This window comes from Marmota flaviventris, chromosome 4 (genome assembly GCF_047511675.1).
Source record: "Marmota flaviventris isolate mMarFla1 chromosome 4, mMarFla1.hap1, whole genome shotgun sequence".
Taxonomy (NCBI): Eukaryota; Metazoa; Chordata; class Mammalia; order Rodentia; family Sciuridae; genus Marmota; species Marmota flaviventris.
In genome coordinates this window covers 121627230-121651023 of record NC_092501.1, presented here as the reverse complement: position 1 = coordinate 121651023, position 23794 = coordinate 121627230, and the positions used below count along the sequence as shown (strand labels likewise).

The 23794-nt window shown below is 34.7% G+C and overlaps 1 protein-coding gene across 5 annotated transcripts in view; it reads right to left on the bottom strand.

Annotated features, from left to right (window-relative positions):
- Positions 1-7430: 7430 nt before the first annotated feature.
- The window catches only part of Naa16 (N-alpha-acetyltransferase 16, NatA auxiliary subunit), a 57475-nt gene continuing 41111 nt past the window's right edge, over positions 7431-23794 (bottom strand). For 3 of the 5 annotated variants that reach the window (XM_027928807.2, XM_071611471.1, XM_071611470.1), the window contains 8 exons: positions 23282-23410; positions 15435-15648; positions 14247-14440; positions 13508-13616; positions 12692-12790; positions 12052-12195; positions 9348-9445; positions 7431-8766 (listed from right to left, as the gene is read on the bottom strand). In XM_027928807.2, coding sequence (XP_027784608.2) covers positions 8569-8766; positions 9348-9445; positions 12052-12195; positions 12692-12790; positions 13508-13616; positions 14247-14440; positions 15435-15648; positions 23282-23410 — 1185 coding nt within the window. In that variant the 3' untranslated portion in view covers positions 7431-8568. Of the gene's footprint in view, positions 8767-9347; positions 9446-12051; positions 12196-12691; positions 12791-13507; positions 13617-14246; positions 14441-15434; positions 15649-22558; positions 22710-23281; positions 23411-23794 lie in introns of those variants that run through there. The other 2 variants (XM_071611469.1, XR_011707374.1) reach the window with 2 other exon arrangements.

The window sequence follows — 23794 nt, the reverse complement described above, 5'->3', positions numbered from 1 at the left end:
AGTAGGTGTTCACCATTATTAGTATTTCCTGCTATTCCTTCCTTTTTCCTTTCGGAAATGATTAAGACCCTTTTTCCTTTTAGAATCTGTCTGTTGAACTCCTATTGTTACCAGAGTCCTAGGACAAAAGCCTGATTCCAAGGGTCCCAAGGAAGCAACTCTAGCTGTTCACCCCAAAATCTAAGAAGAAAAGGTACCGGTGAAAATCAGGACAAGATTTGTAATTAACATGGCCATACTGGGAAGACAAAATGAGATCCAGCATCTCAGCCTTGTCTTTGGTGTGTTCACAGGAGGTTTAGTTTTAAATAGAGGAGGAATTGGGATGGGGGTAAAAAGAATGCGTAATTAAATTGTCTTCATCACACTGGCTTCTGGTTGATCATTCTCTCAGTTCTGGTTCTGTGAGGTGGCTCCGGAGAAGTTCTTTACACTTGACGGAGCAATTTCCACTTGTTTGCTCAGGATGTCCAACACCCATTGCTCAGGATGTTTAAATTTAGCGCTAATAAACCTTGTATTACCAGTTTTTAGATGAACACTCCTTAAATGATTAACATACCTACATGCAGAGCTGAGCGGGGACCTGAAGACAAATACAAAATGAAGGCAGATGCCAAGCTTTATCCTGCTTTCAGTTACCCATAAGGCACCTACAGGCCTACCACCACTTATTGCAAAGGCAGCACTTATAAGTCTGTTACACTACTTTGTACTGTTAAAAACTATCAACATGGAACTTGCCGAGAGTTTTTTGTTGCTGTTGCTACTAATTCCTTATATGAAGGTAGTGAGTGTTCTTAAAATTCTTCTAGGTACATGTCCCAGTAGTGTGCTGGACCTGACTCATACAACCTCTTCTTATCTGGCTATTCATCTGTATCCTTGTAGTATCCTTTATAATAAACCTATAAATAAAAAATATTTCTCTGAGTTTTATGAGCCATTCTAGGAGAGAATCATGGGAGTTCTGATCTATAGCCAGTTGGTCAAAAGTACCTTAGGCCTTGACTTGCAATTAGCATCTGAATGGGGAGCAGTCTTACAGGACTGAGACCTTAACCTGTGGGACCTAAGACAGGATCAGAATTGAATTGAATCCCAGGATGCCAAGCTGGTGTTAGAGAATTTGTCCATGTGGAAAAACACACACTGCTGAGAAACAGTTTTCTCAAGGATTTATTCAAGATAGAAAAGGTATCTGTGGGGTAATCAAAATGGATAGTCCAGTTTGAGAATAGAGTATGGGATACGGGTCACCTAGAAAATCCTCCTTATTTTACAAACAAAAAATAGGAATCCCTGGAAGGGTGAGACCTATCTGAAACTAGCCCCCTTCCCACTCTCAGATCAGGGCCCTTTTTCGCAAATTCCCACTCTTATAAACTGGCCAGACGATGGAATTTACACTTAGCAAAAGCTGAATTGGGAATTTTTAATCTCAATAGAATAATAAAATAAAAGATCCATTGACAACTAAAAAATATATTTTTAAAAAATATTTAGCAATATGGAGACTACACAGTAACTTTTCAAGAGCTGGTTCAGTGGAGGGCGGGTAGACTGCAGAACCAACCAACTTTGCTCTCCAGAAGTTCAACAAGGATATTCTTTAAGGCGGTACAGTAGGTGCAAAAGAGGTAACTATGATTATATCTTTTTTGCTGTAATAATAATCTCTGTCACGTTTTGCATTTAATTATATTTGGACTACTACCCTAGCTTTATTCTGGCTCATCTTAGCCTGTTTGATCTATTTTCATGATTCTATTTCATTTTTACCTTCAAATGTGTCTCCTATAAACAATTTTTAATTCAATTCAAGAATCTGAGTCTTCTAATTGGTTTCCCTAACCAATTAAGTCTTCAGACAGGGTCTCAGTAAATTGCCCAATTTGGCCTCAAATTTACTATTCTCCTGCCTCAGCCTCCTGAGTAGCTGGGATTAAAGATGTATGCCAGTAGAACTGATTCATCTGATTTTCATTTATTATACTCTCCTTGTTCTTCCACTAAATGAAAACCAAGTTCACTTTTCACTTTTTCTATTTTGTTATGATAATCTTCATAAGCATGCTCAAGTTTGTCTACTCAAACTCTTAAAACTTTTCAATGTCTACAAACTTCCTCTTAACAAGACAGGTACTTTCATTCTTAGTTACTTTATTCCTCCCACTACTAATCATGATAATGCCTAGAATTTTGAGGTGTCTCTAAGACAACAATAAAAAGAAATATTTGATCATCCTTCTTCTCACATCTCTTATAGTATCTACCAAATTTTCTCTCAGTATTGTTCCAAAAGCATTTGAGGATCTTTTGAGATTTATATGTATATCTTTACCATGTTGTCATATTTGACTAGATATGAAATTTAAGCTATTTTATTCAATCATTTTTTAAAACTTCCATTTTCATACATTCAATAATGCTTAGGAAAAATCTGATTTGCTTTTCTGAGACTAATCTTTTTCACTGTGGGCTTTTATTATTCTTTTTTAAATTTTTTTATCTTTTTTTGGGTGCAGGGGAGTGCTGGGGCTTGAACCCAGAGATCCTTTACCACTGAGCTACATCCTCAGCCCTTTGTATTTTTTGAGACATGATCTCACCAAGTGATCCTCCTGCCTCCGCCTTCTGAGTCACTGGAACTACAGGCATATGCCACCATGCCTGGCTTTCTTGGATATTCTCAAATTTCACTAAAACCACTTTCTACACTCAGTTTTGATTTTTCTTCCAAGCAATTAACTTTGCCTCATGTTTCTTTCTCTCCCTGTTATGGTTTGGATATGAAGTGTCCCCCAAAAGCTCTTGTGTTAATGCAGGAATGTTCAGAGGTAAAATGATTCAATTATGAGACTTATGACCTAATTAGTCCATCCTAGTTTAAATGGACTAAGTGGGAACTGTAGGTGGTGGAGTGGGCCAAGGGGGCCAGTGGAAGAGATGTCCCTGGGGATATGACCTGAAGGGTTCACTTTCCCTGTGATCCCTTCCCCCACCACCACCTCTCTCCCTCCCCCTCCCTCTCCCCCCCCCCCTCCTTCCTAGTTGCCATGAATGGAGCAGAGCTCCTCTACCACACCCCTCTCCCATGATGTTCAGCCTCATCTTGGGCCCAGAGCAATGAACTCAGCTGAAGATGAACTGAATCTCCAGAACCCTGAGCCAAAATAAACCTTTTCTTCGCTAAATTGTTCTTTTCAGGTTATCTTGGTCACAGGGAAATGTTACACCCACAACTGATATAAACTCCATGAGAATAATTTTATTCACGATTGCATTCGTCATACTCGAAGAATCTGAAACATAATTGGTGCTTAAGAAATAGACTGGAGCGTGAAGAAGAAGAGGCGAGAACGACCCCCTGGGGACCAAAGCCGCGCGCCGCTGCATCCCCGCTGCATCCCCGCTGCATCCCCGCTGCATCCCCGCTGCATCCCCGCTGCATCCCAGCGTCCAGCGCCTGCGTCCCGCCGCCATCGCCACCAGGCTCAAGAGAAAGGCTGAAGGGGATACTAAAGGAGATAAAGCCAAGGTGAAAGACAACCACAGAGAATATCTGCAAGGTTGTCTGCCAAACCTGCTCCCCCAAAGCCAGAGTCCAAGCCTAAAAAGGCCCCTGCAAAGAAGGGAGAGAAGGTACCCAAAGGAAAAAAAGGGAAAAGCTGACGCTGGCAAGGATGGGAATAACCCTGCAGAAAATGGAGATGCCAAAACAGACCAAAGCACAGAAAGCTGAAGGTGCTGGAGATGCCAAGTGAAGTGTGTGCGTTTTTGATAACTGTGTACTTCTGGTGACTGTACAGTTTGAAATACTATTTTTTTTATCAAGTTTTATAAAAATGCATAATTTTTTTTAATCTATGTTGTTAGCACCCAGAACACTTCATTGTTGTTTTTGTGGGAAGGAGCATATGTCACTAGTAGAATGTCTCCAAAGCTGGAATGCTGTGGGGGAAAACACCTTTCCCTTCTAGTTTTGAGAGACTTCCTCTTTATTCCCAAGAGGAAGGGATTCCCTGATGTTGGCACACATAGCCACCTTGGCACAAATGCCTTGTGGTATGGAAAAACTCAAACTCATCTGTATGTCCTCCTGTCCCTCTCTGCCATCGGCATAGACTTAACTCCCCTAAACTCAGACCTGTTGGGACCTGATTCCCAACAATTGGTTTTACCAGTGTGTGGGGCAATCTGGACTTTCCAGTGACATCATTGAGAATAGTGTCCCTCAGAAGAGCAGCAGTTCCTTTTCTAGATTGTGGATCTTCAGATTAATAATTTTTGCCATTTTCATTTCATTTCCTGAAAGTCAGGGTCAGCTTGTGAAAAGTTGTTAAACAACATGCTAAATGTGAAATGTCAACCCTCACTCTAAACTTTCCCTATTCAGAGAATCAAACGAAGATTTCATTGGGTTTTATAGTGGCTTTCTGAGTTTGGTAGTCAATCCAAGAAGGGAGTTTGAAAATTGTTGTATACTTCTAATGATTGTCTGCCCATGTCCTGCCTGAAATACCATGATTGTTTATGAAAAGTATCTTTAATAAAGTTGGATAGTTTGGCTTGGAAAAAAGAAAAGAAATATAGACTGGCCAGGTGTGGTGGTACACACCTGTAATCTTGATACTGGTCTGTTGGAGATGAGGTAGGGTTCTTGTTCCCTGATGATGAAGATTAAACACCAGAGAGATGCTGAGGCAAGCACAGAGACCAAGTTTTAAGAAAGCGATAGACAGACTTCTCTGAAGAAAAGTGGGGCCTTGGAGCCAAGAGCCCATGGGAAGAGGTGCAGCATCGTTTTTTTGGACCCCAGACACCTCCCTTTTAATTACTGCTTCTTTCTTCCCCATATATACGTGACTGAGAGCAGGAAGGGGCAGGGGCACAGAGGTTAACTGTTAGCAACCCAGAGTACAGAAGAACACAATCTCAGAGGTTAACCCTTAGCAATCCCTTGCTCTCTTTGATAACCAGTAGTCATCCTCTCTTGACCCCATCCTTCATACCTACACTGCCTGCCTGACCCTTACCCCTGCCTCAGTTTGCCGAGGAACTGCTTTTTAGCAAAGAAAGCATGGGGCACAGAGGTGGTCAGCACAATGGACCCATTTAATAGAATTGTTCTCTTTACCTCATGTTCCTACCACTCTCATCTATCCCCTAACAATCTCAGCAGCTTGGGAAGCTAAGGCAGGAGGACTGCAAGTTCAAAGGCAGCTTCAGCAACTTACTAAGACCCTGTCTCAAAATAAAAAATTTTTAAAAAGGCTGGGGATGTAGCTTAGTGGATGAATACCCCCAACTTCAATAAAGGAGGAAGGAGGGAGGGAGGGAGGGAGGAAGGGAGGGCGGGCAGTGGAAGGGAGGGGAGGGGAGAGGAGTGGGGGAAGAGATGGGAGAGGAGGGGAGGGGAGGAGAGAGGAGGAGGAAGGAAGGAAGGATAGGCTGAATAATTCTTTTCTTCTTTCTCCATCACAATTTTAAAATGTGTGCAATTCCAATGATTTTGTCAATTTTTCTCTGTTATCCTCCACATAGGAAACTGTTCAATATACAAACAACACTCAACAAAATATTCATAATCCTTAACCTACAGGAAAGTACCTGGTACACAGAAGATACTATGTTAGAAGAATTTGCTTTAAAAGGTAAGTTCCACAAGGATTTTGGTCACTTCTCCCCATTTTGCCCTCTTTCAGCAGGAAGTAGTTGGGAGATGTCATCACCCATTTCTCCACAGAAATGTAGAAATTGACAGTGGGGGAAATGTAACAGTGATCCACTTTATGCTTTGAGTATAGCCCTTGCTGCTCTAAAACTGACACTTTTTTTTTTTTTTTAATCTGTCCTCCCTGATCTTGGGGCAAACAGGATTCCTTTGGATCATCTCTTCAAAAACCCTCTGTTCCCCATGATGGGCAGGAATTACAATTTCTGGGACAGAAGTACTCTCTGTTTCTACTTTGCTATGAAATCAATAAAACTTCTTCTCTTTCCTTTTTCTCAAAAAAATAAAATAAAGGGAAATGCCAACAGGCGTTAAGAGAGCACATCTGTATCTCAGCAACTCAAGAAACTGAGGCAGGAGTATTACTAGTTTGAGGCCAGTCTCAGCCAAGTCAAGGAGACTTTGTCTCAAAAATCAAAAATAAAAAGGGCTAGAAATGAAGCTTGGTAGTAAAGCAGGCCTGGGTTCAATCCCCAGTAACCAAAGTTCCTTAATCTACACAAACTTTCAAAATGCCTACATTAAAATATAAATAAAATTCACCCTGGCTTCAGGCAGGAAAAACAATGGAATTCACAAATTTATCTTTATTATTTCACATGACATACATTGTTCTAGCAAGTCCACAAACTACAGTCTGACCTGAAGATCAAATCTGGCCCAAGGCTTATTAATGCAAATAGTTTTGGGTTGTTTTTTTTTTTTTTTAAAAAAAAAAAAAACAACCACATCCACCAATTTATCTACTAGCTATGGCTACTTCATACAACATCATAATTAAATTGTTGTGAGAGACCAATAAAACTGTCAAAGTTTAAAATATTTACTACCTGTCCCTTATTGAAAAACTTTGCTGACCCTTGTTCTAGCTAATAATGGAATCTAAAAACCTATTGTGGTTCTTTATCATGTAGGTTTTTGCCTATTTAGTCAATCACAGTACGCTTTAAATCTTTGCATCTTGTCCCAGAACAACAGATCTTTTGCTTTTCTCTTGAGACTAGATTCTTTCTGAAGTATCTGGATCTCAAATGCCTCTTTTCAGCTTAACCTTATTCTCCTTCAACTTCCCTGAAGTTTTTAGGCTTCTCTCAAAAATGAATGAAGGAGGGTGAGGGACATGACCCAGCCTTATCCTAAAAATGATCACTACTCAAGTTCCAAATTTATGACATTCATGTTATCTCAAAGCAGAACAGGGATAGAATACATACAACCTCTATCCACTGACTGGATTTCTCTAATCCCAGTGTCCCTTACCTTGCCTTCCAAACCTTTCAGTGTGTAATTCAAACCTAACTCCTCATACCTCAACTGTAACTGCCTCAGAACTATCAGAAACTCTAAATGATCCCAATAGAATACTTTTTAAAAGTTGCTGGTAAACACAATTTCCACATTAATTTTTATTAACTGGCATCTTTACACAGTGGCATTCTGCTTAATGTAACATGAAGAATGTATTTGCCAAGATATTTCATGACAAACTACTAACTAGTATCAAAATTGTTAAAACACTAAAGAAATTAAACTGCTGTGGCATCAGAATATATGTGGTAGGTGGTTACTGAGAATTACCATTTTTATGAATTTGAAAAGATTAAGAAAATTTAAGTTTCTACTCTGTCAAAGAATATTTTACAAAAACGTATTTTGACAGTATGAAGCATAAACACAAATATCAATAAACAACTGTGTACAAAATAATTTATTATAGCATTATCTAGGTTGGCATTATTTTACAGTGAGTTTTTCCACTCTCAGCAATTATGAATGTAAAGAAATGAGGGTAAAGGAAAATTATTTTAATTAGGACTGTTTCTCTAAGTAAAATCTCCCTTTTGAGTTTATATTTGCTTTAAGAAGTAACATTACAGATACATTTACATAGTTCTGAGACATACTGAGTAATTCCATTACTGTTTTCTATATAAGATACAACAAAAAGCTACCCACCCCCAAATACTGTTCAATAATGATTTAAGAATTAAGCTGATGATAGCTTAAATTCTCATTTTACTTAGAGATATAAAAATGCTCTTAACAGTTATTGCATTGCTGTAAGAGTAACAGTGCTTCATTTTTATTTGTATTCTACCCTATCATATTCCCTTGAATCAACACTTCTCACTTGTTAACACTCAAAGCAAACCCAGTCAAGAAAGTATAATTCTTGCATGTGGATCTTTAAGAGATAAGCAACAAATTTATCAGTGAATTTTCATGATTAAGAAACAAACTAACTTTCTTATTCTCAATCATCTACATAAAAGTGGAATACTCTTATTCAATTAAAAAGTTTAATTATATGTATTAAAAACAAAATGGTAAATCATGAAAAGATGAAAAAAAGGGTAAATTATATTTTAAAGCAAACCTCAATATCTGCCAAGAGGAATTTCATATTTTAAAATATAGTTAACACTTTAAACCATCCCCCCCCCCAAAAAAATGCAAGCAAATAAACAATAAAACAAACCAATAAGAAAGGGGATCAACCACAGATCCTGAGACCAGGATCTAAAGAAAATAATACAGGAAAATTATATATGAATCTAATAAGAAATTATCCTAAGTATGATAGAGAAATGACAGCAACTATCACAGTGCTGATGATTTGGGAACTGAAGAAACCTATACAACAAGTACTTTTAGGAGACGTTCGTGTAAACTGGAAGAGTTTGATAAACAATAAAAGAAGCTTACAGAATACTCCATTTAAAAGTTCTATCCAAATATTTCTTTCATATCTATATTAAAATGCACCCTGAAAAAGAAACCCTGATGTGAATTCAGAATTGAGTCTGTTGGAATCAACTTTCTATGAGATTTCAAATTTCGTTTGCCAAGACATCATAGTTAGCTGTATGGTTCTGTGCTGCACCGGGACTGTGGACTTCATTCACAGCAGGCAGGAAAGCAGGTGTAAAAGGAAACAGGTTATGACAGGCCATCCTATATTCTTCATACTGGGAATTACAGTTTCCAAAGCTGCCATCAAGCAGTGCCTCAGAAACCTTCATTAAAGTCTAATGAAACAAGGGGAAAATAAAATTATTTAAAGAGAAATTAAAAGCTAATAATAACTTTAATCAAAAGATGCAATTTTTTAATTAAACCAAGAGAAAGACAAGGTCTCACTCTAAAATAACTTCTTATTACCTACAGTAAGTAATAACTTCTTACTACCTATAGTAAGTAATCCCCTCAAAAAAAGAATTTTTAAAACCAACTCTTCAAGGCCTTAAAAAAGGCAGTAAATCTAATACTTAAAAAAAAAAAAAAACTAAAACTGTGATAATTGAAAATAATAATGTACATTTAATGAGTGCTTACTGTATTTCAAACACTAAGTACCTTCATGCTTTGTTATACCAGTTAACTCTTATACTGACTCTGAGACAGGTAGAAGTCTACTTTCATTTTTAACTTCAAAATAAAGAAAAGAAAGCTAAAAAGATAACTTACATAAAGTCACACAGCTAATAATTAGTGAAGTTGAGATTTATATCAAGACATAACTCAAAAAACCTACTTAAGAATTTACATTGTAAAGACACATTTTGTTAGATAATTCAGCAACAATAAATCAGCCTATGAAAATTCTTACCTTTACATTTTTATCTTTTATAGTTTCATCCAGTCTAGTGGCTATAGCAATTGCTTTCTCTTGCCTTGACTTGTCCAGAAAATACATCATTTTAGCACCTGAAATTCCATGACATTTCAAGATGAGTAAACGCTAATAAGGCTTATATTTCAATCTGACTTATACTGACCAGCAACTTCAAACATGGTTTCAATTGTTAACCAAGTGGGGGCTGAAACTGACTCCCCAGCAGTTCAAATTGTGACATATCTTTAAAACCTTCAGTGACATCCCATTGAAAGCCTGGGAATACAATGAGAGTACTGATGACAAAACACAATGAATCAGAAATTTTTTCCTTCAAATTTCCTCTGCTCTTATTACAAAGAAATAAAAATTTTACCACAACAACACTGGTTTACTAACTTCCTCTCCTTTAGAGATTGTTATTCAAAATGTAAATTTAAAAAAAAGTATTCTGTGGCATCAATCACCCTTTCAGCCAAAAGCATAAGAAGATGATACCCAAAACTAAAATTTATTGTCATATAGAGGAGTCTGGTTGGGGAAAGAGGGAAAATGTTTGCATACCCATTAATAAAATAATTTTTAATAACTATTTATAAATAAAATCCAATTTATATTTCTCCTGTAAATTACATGGTATACTTTCTATATTCATTTTTCTATTGAATTATTAATTTTATATTATTGTTGATTTATAACAGTTCTTTGTATATTAGAGGGGTTTTTTCCTTTCTTTTTTGTCTGTTACATATCTATTTTTTCTCAACTGGTCTTTTTTCTTTCTTTATGATGTTTTACTTTTATATGGTGAAATTTTTCTCTTCCTTAGAATTTCATAAAGTGTTTAGAAAAGTATTTCCCACAATTAAAAAAGAAATGCTAACATCGATGTTCATAGCAGCACAATTCACAATAGCTAGACTGTGGAACCAACCTAGATGCCCTTCAATAGATGAATGGATAAAAAAAATGTGGCATTTATACACAATGGAGTATTACTCTGCACTAAAAAATGACAAAATCATGGAATTTGCAGGGAAATGGATGGCATTAGAGCAGATTATGCTAAGTGAAGCTAGCCAAACCCTAAAAAACAAATGCCAAATGTCTTCTTTGATATAAGGAGAGTAACTAAGAACAGAACAGGGAGGAAGAGCATGAGAAGATGATTAACATTAAACAGGGACGAGAGGTGGGATGGAAAGGGAGAGAGAAGGGAAATTGCATGGAAATGGAAGGAGACCCTCATTGTTATACAAAATTACATATAAGAGGAAGTGAGGGGAAAGGGGAAAAAAACAAGGGGGAAAAATGAATTACAGTAGATGGGGTAGAGAGAGAAGATGGGAGGGGAGGGGAGGGGGGATAGTAGAGGATAGGAAAGGCAGCAGAATACAATAGACACTAGTATGGCAGTATGTAAAAACGGATTGTAACCGATGTGATTCTGCAATCTGTGTATGGGGTAAAAATGGGAGTTCATAACCCACTTGAATCAAATGTATGAAATATGATATGTCAAGAACTATATAATGTTTTGAACAACTAATAATAAAAAACAAAACAAAAAAAGAAATGCTAATATCCATTATACATCTTTTCTTGAAGAGAAATTCCCCTCTGCTCTTATTACAAAGAAATAAAAATTTTCAAGAATTTGTCTTTTCACAGATACCAGAAATAAGAAGCTTCTCTTTATCAAAAAAGCTTAAGTTAAAATATTTAACTATATGGCTTGTTGCATAATTATGTTACGACATATTGTCATCTTGTGAATGTAGCCTAAAATCCTTCCTATAACAGGACATAAATAAATCCTCAAGATAGAAAACACAGAAACCGATAAAATTTCAAGAAAAAATAAATTACTATAACCATAATACACAATGGTAACATTAGAACTTTCTTATGTACTTCCTTTCAGTTTTTTTGTCAAACGTATTTTTACATAATTGAGATTATATGTTCAATTCTGCATACACATTATAAAAGCATATACCACTGTTACTACAAACCCTTTGAATAAACATTACTTAAAATGATGTTCTAGGAAAACGCAGTATTTTGCTTTCTACCAAACTATCACTGTTTCCCCTATTACAGGACATTCACGACATTTGTTCCCATTCTTCTTTTCCCCATACTTACAAATAGTGTTTCATAACTATCTTGTACTTAAAAAGCTCTTTCTTGCTTTGATTTTCTAAAGTTATTTACAAAAGTGTGACTAATAAATCAAAATTCATAAGTAGGGCTGGGGTTGTGGCTCAGTGGCAGAGCGCCTGCCTTGCACATGTGAGGCACTGGGTTCAATCCTCAGCACCACAAAAAAATAAATAAACAAAATAAGGATATTGTGTCCATGTATAACTATATATATATGTATGTATGTGTGTGTGTGTGTGTATAAAGTCACAAGTAATGTGCAGCTCTTGATAACAATAACAAATTACTAAGTGGCTGGGCCAATTTTCACACAAAACAGCAAAATTTTAAGAGTGTTTCACTGGCCACATCCTCACCATATTCTCCTTTTTAACAAAAAAAAAATTCTACTACTCTGAAAGACACAATGGTATTGTGTTCATTTCTTTGTTTTCTGATAATCAGTGAGGTTAGATATCTTACCAAATGTTTGTTTTTTACCACATTCTTTTTTCCATAAACATGTTAACCATGACAGTTTCTGAATACAAACCTGAAAGCAGATGCTGAAGAGAGGTAGCGTTATGTTTGAGAAAATCCTCATTAAAATTTTCTAAATCCTTGTTGACAAATATTTTCTGCATTTCTTGAGATAAAACCTTGCTCACAATGTCTGGAAGATTACTATGATCAGACACTACAAAAACAAAAACATTTGATTTTTTTGTTTTTCATCTGTGCTTTGAAAAAAATCAGTTATAAAACCTTTGTATTTAGTGTTAAGTTTTATATATTTTATAAAGTAAAGTCACAAGTCAACATATCACTCCTTTGGAATATAAATAAATACATTCTGGCCTCAAAAACACTAATTTCTAGGGCTAGGGTTGTAGCTCAGTGGTAGAACACCTGCCTCACAGACGTGAGGCCCTGGGTTCGATCCTCAGCACCACATAAAAATAAATAAATAAAAATAAAGATATTGTGTCCATCTACAACTTAAAAACATATTTCAAAACACACATTAATTTCTAGCATTTTTTCAGCTAGTTTAATTTATAGATATCTTCATTTAAATATGATAAGCATTACCTCTTTATTGTTTTTACATTATTTCAAGTTTCTTTAATATCCAGATAAATGGAAGACAGGTCATATTTGTTTCTCAATGAACATTACTTTTTTAAACTTACCAGATTTAGAAAACTTAATTAGACATTCATGTAACCAAGGGTTATTACTGTTGATAGCAAAAGCTCGTTTGACAGACTGCAGCATTAACAGAAACTTTCCTGTATCAGGAAAACAAAAATAGCATCAATATTTGTTTTTTTCTTCACTTTAACATTACTTAAACTCAATAACAAAATGTTAATTTTTTTTATAACATTTGAAAGCAAAATTCAAAGTTGATTTGGGTTATCAAATACTCCAAAGGAAAGCTTGAAAAATCATGAAAAACTGCTTCAGGTAAATAATCTGCATTATTATTCAAACTCTTCTTGTTTGGATTTGATTATTATGTTCTAATATATATTATCCAGTAAGTTTTTATTTTGTTTTGATACTGGGGATTTAATCCAGGTGTGCTTTACCACTGAGCTATATCCCCAGCCCTTTTGTTTTTCATGTTGAAACAGGGTCTCACTAAGTTGCCTAGGACCTCAATAAATTGCTGAGGCTGGCCTTGCAATCCTTTTGTCTCAGCCTTCTTGTCTCAGCCTTTGGAGCCAGTGGGATTATAGGTGTGTACCACTGCACCTGGCCCCAGAAAATTTTGAATAGCAAAGGAAAAGGAGATAAACAGCCTTTGTAGAAGACCAAAATGGAACTCCTAAACAAAAATAGATATAACAAAGATTAAACTGAATACAGTCACCAATATAATTAAGGATTAAAAAATTGAACTCAAGACTAGGGGTGTGGCTCAGTGGTAGAGTGTGGAAGGCCCTAAGTTTGATCACTAGCACAGCAAAACAAAACAAACAAAAAAACCCCTTATTTATTACCTTTTCTAAAATATATTTCAAATGCTAATAGATGAGTGTCAATGTTATCAGCAACAAGATTCTTAAGAGGTATAAGGAATTTGATGGCTTCTTCTAATGGATTTTCTACCTATTTTAAGAAGCAGAAAGAAAAATTTTTATATTTAAGAACATCAATACAATTCAAATGACCCCTAAAATTTTACATTAATATACATCTAAAATAATTCGGTGTTTTTCATACAAATAAGCAAGAAAACATTTAAAAACTATTACCTACAAATTAACTCAGTGTGTAGTCAATAACTTCCAAAACAGATTTCATATACAGATGTGAAAAATTGTGCTCTATATGTGTAATAAAAATTGTAATGCAGAATCACTGTCATGTATTTAAAAACTAAAATTGATTTTAATAAATAAATAACTTTCAAAACAGATACAAACTATATTGTTTCCATGACTATAAAACCAAGGTAACTTTATAAAGATTTTTTAAAAAGCCTAGTTAAAATTATTCCACAGACTAGGAAATGATATACCAAGTACTTACAGTTCCTTATATATACTATAAATACTTAAAGTAAGGAGACAAATATAACAACATTTTATAATTGAAAAAAATTAATGGCAAATTTTAAATACTTAATATTAGTTTTATATAATGGCTTCTGATTTATAGATTTAAACAAATTATGTTTATAACCAGAGCAGAACCAAACAGCATAAATTTTACCAAATAAAAGTAAGCTTATCTTACCCTTTCTAATTTTTCAGGTATAAGTTCTTCCTTAAGGCCACTAGTTTCTTCTTCTTCATCATCTCTTTTTTTCTTCTGACTTTTTGGCTGACGTTCCCTTTCTGCATGTTTTCTCTCTTCTTCTAATTTAGCCTTTTTCTGAGCTCTTCTCTGCTTGCTAAGCATTTTCTTCAATTCTTTAGTTGAAAGGTTTTCTGTAAATAGTCAATGAACAAAAACTTCTAAATGCTATATGAATATAGAAATGAAATCTTAGAAATTTGCTTCCCTATTGTTATTTTTCAAACATTCCTAGATATTAACATTCCAGTGAATAAAAAGTTGTACAGATAGTCTTCTCACTAGCACCTTCATTCCTTTCTTCTTTGTAGTGCTGGGGACAGAGTCAAGATGCACTTTTACCACTGAGCTGTATTTCCAGCCCTTTTTACTTTTTATTTGCAGAAAGGATCTCACTAAGCTACCCAGACTGGCATTGAACTGGTGATCCTCCTACCTCAGCCTCCAAAGTAGCTGGGATTATAGGCATGAAACCAAAGTATCCTGCTCAGGCATTCTTTCTTTCAATAAAGTAGGTGCAAGAAATTTTAGGAATATGTATTTTTCCCTAAGTGGCTCAAATCTATTTTCAGTTATAATTTTAAAGAAAGCAACTCATAGATATTTCTATTTTTCCCAAACTGATCTTGCTGAAGATAAAAATAAGACTACAAATCATTTTATTAGGGTGACTGAGAAGCACCAGCTACAGAGTATCAACTCACTTTTTTTTTTTTGAGAGAGAGAGAGAGAGAGAGAGAGAATCTTTTTTTTTTTTTTTTTTGTAGATGGATACAACACAATGCCTTTATTTTTATGTGGTGCTGAGAATCAAACCCGGGTCCCGCCCATGCTAGGCGAGCACTCTGTTGAGCCATAAACCCAGCCCCTCACTCACTTTATGTATCAGTTATCTAATATTGTCCTTACATCCACTTGACGATACATTTTTTTTCTTAATTAACTGTTCTTTTAATTATACAAATATATTGGGAAGAATGAGATAATTAGATACACACACATACACACATTGTATACTAATCATACCTTAAACATGTGACAATACATTTTTCTAAGTACTTTATTTATGACATTCTGAAATTTGATGCTCCTTTCAAATCTTTTTAAAGCAAGTTCTTTTTCAGTTACCTGAATTTATTTCTTGTTGTTTGCTTTCATTGGTTAGAGGATTATCATATAATTTCAAGTATATTTCAATTGCTGATCTAGCAGCTTTGAAATAAAAGGCATGTCTTCTGAGAATATCTTCTAATCTCAAAAGGTCAACATAAGCACGAAGGGTCATCTTTCTCATGCAGTATGTATGGAAGTCAAATTGATCATCCGTTATCTCAAAAAAATGCTTAAAAACAAAACCACAAAATTATACCTTAGATTTATGTCAATAACTTCTGCCTTTTGAAAGAAAATTATTAAAAACCCAAAAAACAATTTTAAGAATCACAATTTCACTTGATTGCTTTCTCCCACTTTAACGTTATAAAGGAATTCAATTTGAAATTTCTCTTCCTAGAATTCATCCCCACTCCCTATAAATCATGTTTTAGGATGATACTCAGCTTCTATGCTAATAAATCAAATGATCAGGTTATTGTTTAAAATCCAGATACTAGTACATATTGATATTTTAGTCTTAATATTTCTTTTGTATTCACTAAAAACCAACAAGACTGAGTTAAAGAGAACTCCAAATGAAGACTAAATATATATATTTAGGTTCAAACTAAATGTTACAAATCTAACTGCTCTACTCAATCCTGAGCTTAGGCAAGGCTTATTATCTCTATCCCCCTCTGTGGCACAAGGCCTAACACATAGCAGACATTCAATAAGCACAATATCTGCTAACTCTCAAGAGATAAGCTGCTTATCAGGCATGTGAACTTAAATGAGTCTTTTAATTCCCTAATTAATTCCCTTAATTATTTAATCTAGTAGGAATAAAGAAATCTACACAGCCAATTTCTCGAGGTTGCTAAAGGATCAAGAACCTTTTTTAAAGTTCACTCTCAATAGTAAAGTTATATACAGATCATTTTGGTTCTCTTACTCAATAAGTAACCACATCTACCCATGTTTCATTTTTTGGAAGTTCTTAATCTCAAGTCTACATATAAACAAGGATAGTAACTTCTTCCTAACGATAGAGTTCAAAGATTTTATTCAATTTTCCATGGCTCCCCAAAAGATTAAAAACTAATTCCTTCCAATGAAAAGAGAAAATTACTCACCTAGACCTACAAAACAATTTTATAGTTCTCTCTCCTGCATGCATTTCTACCTCTCATTCTTTCTTTCTTTCCCCACTTTAGCTTCTCTAAAATCATACAGAAAAGTAAATGATTCAAAACACCAATGTAAATCAAGTTGTTTATACTACTTCATGTTCCCTCCATCATGAGGGTCTAGTAACTTGCTGTGCAGGACATGTTAGTAATTATCCATAACCATTTTAGTCATCCAGGTAATTAGAAACACACTATACATATTACATTAAGTACCTGAGACTATAAGACAAGTATTCTAAGATAACAAGAATAGAGGTACAGTGTGGAGGACAAGAAATAGAAAGTAAACATTTCACATTAGTTTATACTTATTACTGAAAATTCATGCTTTAAGGGTGTTATTTTGAAAACTATTCATCCCAGCAATAAGAAAAATAAATTCATGATAATAATTCTAACTTGGTTTTACTGGTTTTTTAAATCAAAGGGTTACATATTTCAGAAAACTGTTAGTAGTTTTACTTAATGTAAGTTATATCTAACACCATTATAATACTGACTGAGGAAAAATGGCAGTACTAAAAGTCATGGAACACACAATGAGATGAAAAAACTTAAAAAGATTTCAGGGCATTTTTAAGCTGAGAAACATATAAAAAGGTAGATGACAAGCTTCAAGAAATATTCCTAGCAGCTTAAGTAGACATAGATTTTAGGGCGAGTCTTGGAGGGAACATATGAAATCACAAACATTTAAGCCGCCTCTTTATCAGTAACAGCCCATAGGCTGCCTCTCTCCAGTTAATGTCTTCCATAAACAGGGTAACAAGTTTATCCCAGTTTGCCAGGAAGCTTTTGCAGTTTTCCACTGAAAGCACTGTGTCTTGGAACCATTCACCCACTGGCAAATGTGAGTAGTCAATCACTATATAGAGTAAGCTAATGGTGGTAAAAAGAATACTGCTGGATTATATCAGAAAAAGCAGAATATCACATCTATAGCTTATTTATACTTTTGCTTTGGAAGAAAAGACAGTAGTGCAAAATATTATATAAAACAAATAAATTACCTTGAGTTGATCTTTTTTTGGAATATAGACACAGAAGTTACAAACATAGAACTGAGGACCTATATAGCCTCCCCTCAGTCTCCCTCAAAGGTTACAGCTTACAAAACACAGTTCAATATGAAAACAAGAAACTGACACTGGTACAATATGTGTATACAGTTCTATGTGAATTTTTATCATGTATAGACTCATAAAACCCTACCACAATCAGTAACTACTCCATCACCACAAAGTTTCCTTTGTACTATATCTTGGACTGATTTTTTTAGTCTCTAAATTTGTAAAACATAAACATTTGCTAGATAATGAAAACAGATGAAATTAGTTTCACTGCACTTCTAGGCCAAACACCAAGGGTATGATAAGGTCATCTATCAGCTCACTACAGAAAACTAGGATATCCAAACCTTAATATACAACTCATGCCCTGAACTCTTTCCCCTTCATCTTATATACTAGTATTCTTTCTCCCCTGCCCCCATTCTTTTTGGGGGGTTGCTGGCAGAAACTAATGAAACTGTCAAAATAGGCTTGAATCAAATTAAGTCAGCAAAGAATTAAGAGGTCATTCACAGCTTTAGAGTGTATTTACTTTAGGAGTTTTACATTGGGCCCTCTCTTTTAGCCCAGATTCTCCTGTCCATCACTTCTCAGCATTCCCAGATAAGACTATTAAGAGCTTATATGTAGAAAAGCAACCAAATCCTCTGGAGGATTGTAGCTCAGTGGGAGACCACTTGCCTAGCATGTATGAGGCACTGGGTTTGATTCTCAGCACCACATATAAATAAGTAAAATAAAGGTCCGTTGACAACTCAAAAAATATTAAGGAAAAAATCCTCTTAAAAAGTAGTAACAACTAGAGGAATAAGCAACTTTCTTTTATAAAGAATCTGTCATTAGAAAACATGTGAAAAGACATAGAGACAAACCCACATAAGTATGCTTATATGATACTAGACAAAGGTGCCAAAAACACACATTAGAGAAAAGATAGCCTTTAAATGATACCGGGAAAATTGGAAATCCATATATAGTAGAATGAAATTGAACCGCTATCTCTTACTCCACACAAAATTCAATTCAAAATGGATCAAAGACCTAGGAATTAGACAAGAAGCCCTGAAGCTGATAGAAGAAAACGTGGGCCCCATACTCCAACATGTCAGCTCAGGAACTGACTTCCTTAATAAGACTCCTAAAGAGCAAGAAATAAAATAAAATAAGTCAATAAATAAGATGGCATCAAATTAAAAAGCTTCTTTACAGCAAAGGAAACAATCAAAAATGTGAGGAGAGAGCCAAAAGAATGGGACAGAATATTTATCCTCCGCTTCTCAGACACGCCATTAATATCCAGGAGACACAAAGAACTCAAAACACTTAACACCAAAAATACAACCCAATCAATAATTAATCAATAAATGGTTAAAGCAACTAAATAGATACTTCTCAAAAAAAGAAATACAAATGATCAACAAATATATGAAAAAATGTTCAGCAAGTCTAGCAATTAGAGAAATACAAATTAAAACATTAGATTCATCTCACTCCAGACAGAATGACAATTATCAAGAATACAAGTAACAATAAATGTTGATAAAGATGTGGGGAAAGGGTACATTCATACATTGTTGGTGGGACTGAAAATTGGAAACCATTGAAAATTGTTGTTGAAAATTGCAACCATTCTGGAAAGCAGTATGAAGATTTCTCAAAAAACTAGGAATGGAATCACATATGACCCAGCTATCCCACTTCCCAGGAGATATCCAAAGGACTTAAAATCAGCATACTACACTGACACAGCCACATCAATGTTTATAGCCAAGCTATGGAGCCAACAGATGAATGGATTAAAAAATGTGTACGTATGTGTTTTGGAGTATTACTCAGCCATAAAGAAGAATGACTATGGCAACTGTGGTAAATGGATGGAACTGGAGACTATCATGCTAAGTGAAATAAGCCAGCCCCCAAAGTCAAAGGTAGAATGTTTTTTCTAATATACAGAAGCTAATCCAAAATAAGCAGGGCGGGAGTGTTAAAATATAAAAAGAATAGAAGCAATATTAGTGGAGTAGACAAAGGGAAATGAAGGGAAGGAAGGAGGGATGAAATAGGAAAAGACAATGGAATAAATCTGACCTAACTTTCCTATATACATATATGAATGTACCACAATGAATCTCACCATCATGTACATCTCTAAGACGCTATTTAAAAAAAAAAAAAACTATAATATCAGAAAGATCAGTAGAGCAGAGGGAAGGGAACCAGAAGGAGGGAGGAGAGAAGGGGAAGGGGAAATACTGGGGACTAAATTAGAACAAATTGTATTCATTATGTCAAAATGAATCCTATTATCAAGTATAACTAAGAGGAAGCAAACCACCCCCCAAAAAAAATAATAGAAGTCTTCAAAATCTATACTGCACAAGGCATTCTCAACACACAAAGAAGAATACAAGATGTTTTGCTTTCCAGGAGTATATCCCTTTTATGAGCTGTGTCCACCCGCCCACCCCTCCCCCCAATCATGTTGCATTCCCAACCCCCAGTACCTCAGAATGTAAAGGTATTTGGAGATAACTGTCAAATAATTAAAATGAGGTTCATTGGAGTTTTAAATTTAATCCAATTAAAAAAAAAGAATGCATGTGTCAATTTGATAAAGATTAAGATGCAACAGGTTTTTATCTATCAGAAATCCTAGATCAAAGAATTAGAAATATATATATATTATTTGCCCTGTTTTGCATATTAATCAATACTGTAATAATGAGAACTCAATCATTATTTTAAAAGGAAAAGAAAGAAAATAATTCTTGAAAGGCAAAAATAGTTCAAATGCTTTTCTAAACACAAGTTCATCAAGGTTGTTTTGCTGGGTTACATAACCTTATATATACTCTTTAAAATCCTACTAGAAGGGCAAGATAAAGCCAGAAAAATCATTAAATAAACATTTCTAGAATTCTAATATTTCAAATTACATTACTAAAAACTCATAGCAATATATATCCTTGTTGAAAGTGCCTTCAATGGAAGAATTATTGAATACATTCTTTTTTTTTTTTTAACTTAAATTATTATTATTTTTTTATTTGAAACAGGTCTCACTAAGTTGCACAGGCTGGCTGGAACTTGTGGTTCTCCTGCCTCAGTCCCTAGTAGGTGGCATTACAAGTGTGTGCTACCACACCTGGCTTGAAAGAATTTGGTTTCTGTTTGGTTTTTTGTTGTTTATTTGGCAGTACTGGGATTAAAACCAGGGTCCTGAGAATCCTAGTGTTCTACCACTGTACATTCCAACCCATTTTTTAAAATTTTATATTGAGCAGTTTCTTGCTAAATTGCCCAAGTTGGTCTCAACGTGCAATCTTCCTGAGGAGTTGGGATTACAGAAGTATGCAACCATGCCACACTTGAATGAATTCTTGAAGGCGAAATAAAGACTAGTCAGTCCTTATTCCACCTTGTTTCTCATTTACTTCTATTTTAAAGGTATATCGCAATTTTATTTTTTGAAAGATGTTCATTTCCTTATTAAATATTTAAAACCCAACCATAAAGTAACTTGCAGATATTTATAATAAATCTTTGAAATTTGTAATTACTTCTAAATCCTTTCAATAACATCATTAAGAATTTTCTTTTAGATTACATCAATTTTATTAGAAATTAGGCAGCATTAAGTTTTCAGTCAATAAATATTTAATGATCCTATTTGCACTAACCACACTTCTACATATAACCACATATGTAAAATACACATCACATATTAATCATAAGAGTTAAGTCATTTTTTTCCTCATTTTTAACTGATGTATTATAATTACATATAATGGTGGGATTTGTTGTTCATACATGCACATGATGTAACAATATAATTTGGCCAATATCATTCTCCATTATTTATTTATAGTATGGATATGTTCATTATAAAAGATTAGGTTACAGGTGAAAAAGTTGGCTCTTTTCTTATCTGTTTTTAGACCTTCCTATTTTCAAATGCCAACAGTAAACTCTGAAAAGACAGTTAAGTGTAGAGCAATTACAATTATGTAACATGACATAACCGTAATTAAGAGATGACATAAGTATAATTATGAAAGAGTGATTTCTGCCATGTTTTAACCTTTGGTAACCAAGAATTTCTTATAACTTTTTTCTTCAAAAATGTTTTCTACTAATTAAATCATTTATTGAGGAAGTTTACCGGATATTACAGAATTTTCATTCCATGCTACTTAACCAAAATCACTACAAATTAAGGAAAAATAATCCAAATAAAACACAGCAATAGAAGACCTACTTATATTCTAGCAATTCTCAAAAAACAGTAGAAAGAACAAAGCAATATAGGAATTCATAGGAGGAAAATGGGATTTAAATTTGAAATGTTCACAATTATAAATGATCCTAAGGATATTCAAATTTCACTTAAACAGAAAATTTGGTAGGTTCCTAGTTACAGTTTTGTGAAATTACTAATCCATAAATGCCTAACAGCCTCTTCTTTCAGAAAACAATTTACTTCTCTCTGAAAATGTCCTGGTTAATAAAAATGTAGCTTTCCTTAATAACAAACAGGACACTTTTAAAATGAGGACATCTTAAGGAGTGCCTAAACATAGTTTTATAGAAATGAGGCCTAATTTAAACTAAAATGCCTGGCTACTTCACATATCTTTCAAGTGTTTTTACATTTTTCAAGGAGAAAATGAGAAAGATTTTCCCTAGAGATATAGCCATCAAGGTTTAAAAGGGCAGGAAAAACAAACAAAAAAACCCCAAAATAACAGTATTTGTATAAAGCCTCTGGTATAATCCTAGTCCGATTCCCATCAAAAGCCACCCCTTAAGATACAGCCTTCCTTTTGGGTAACAGCAGAAATTTCACATGGGAAGAAGGCCAAAGTGACTGCCATGGTGCAGACATCAGGCTCACCTGACTACGATGCCTGTGGTTTTATACTGCGTCAGCAGGGGAAGAGTGGAAGAGTGGTGCCGAGCGCCCCCACAACTGAGGGCTGCTGAGGACTGCCTCAGGGGTGCGTTTGCGGCTCTTTTCCTCCTGTGGTCCATGTGGAAGGAGAGTGCTTCAGAGATGACAAAGAACAGGAAAACAAAAATTCACACAAAGGAAAAGAAAAGTCCCCTCTCTAAGGCACATCACACACACAATTCTAAAAGCAAGTAATAAAATAAGCCTGCAAACCGGCCATAGATTGCTGTACAGAGTACTGAACGCAAGAACAAATGTCCTGGGAAGACGAACTGGAGAGAGGCTGACTGCGGACCAGATCCTGACATTTAAAAGGGAAAAGAAGTTGCCATCAACTGTGTGTCCTCATAGGCTAGTGACGAAAATCAAAAAATGGCCCGATTAGGAAATAGAAATTTTGACCTATGTTAATAATAGCAATGATAATTTATTAATTTCTCTTCTTCCTTCAGACAAAAAAATTTAGACATGTCAAAGGCATAACCATTTCAGGATCAAAAAAAGGAATCATTTTTCACAACTTCTGAATGTTTGGAATATTAAAGATTGAGAACTGTTTTCACAATGAAGCTGAAGTAGAAGAGGCAGATGATCACATGTAGAAATCTACCTGCTTTTCTTGCCACCTGACAGGAGAAAACTGAGGTCAAAATTGTAACAACTTACCCTCTCTACTTCATGGCATTTTTTCAAGGCATCCCCATATCTCTTTAGTCGCTGATAAGCTGAAATGCATTCTGTCTGAAACCACATACACTGCATTTCATTTAGATTTTCCATAGCAGATGTTCCTTCCTGAAATGGAAGCATTGATAACTATAGGGGACAAGCAATAACAGAACCTGAAATTCTCATTTTTTTTAAACTATGGCTACAAGTATCATTAAGACAATAGTAGCAATTAGAAAACATATTAAATGTGCTTCCAAAGGCTCCTATTGGTTTTAAATTATATAATGTCTTATTTTTTCAGTTTTGTTTGGGTATTCAATACTTTGCTTTATAAAAAATTCTAGATCACTAAAGTTTAGCATTTAAATGCCAAGCTTTTGTTTAAACTGTTTAAGGCAATCCTAAAGTTTTACCTATCTTCTGCCTTTCTTTTTCTTTTTTTCCTGTTATTTAATCCTTCCCTGCTAACTCGAGATGACTATTATACATATGAAAATTGTTGAATAT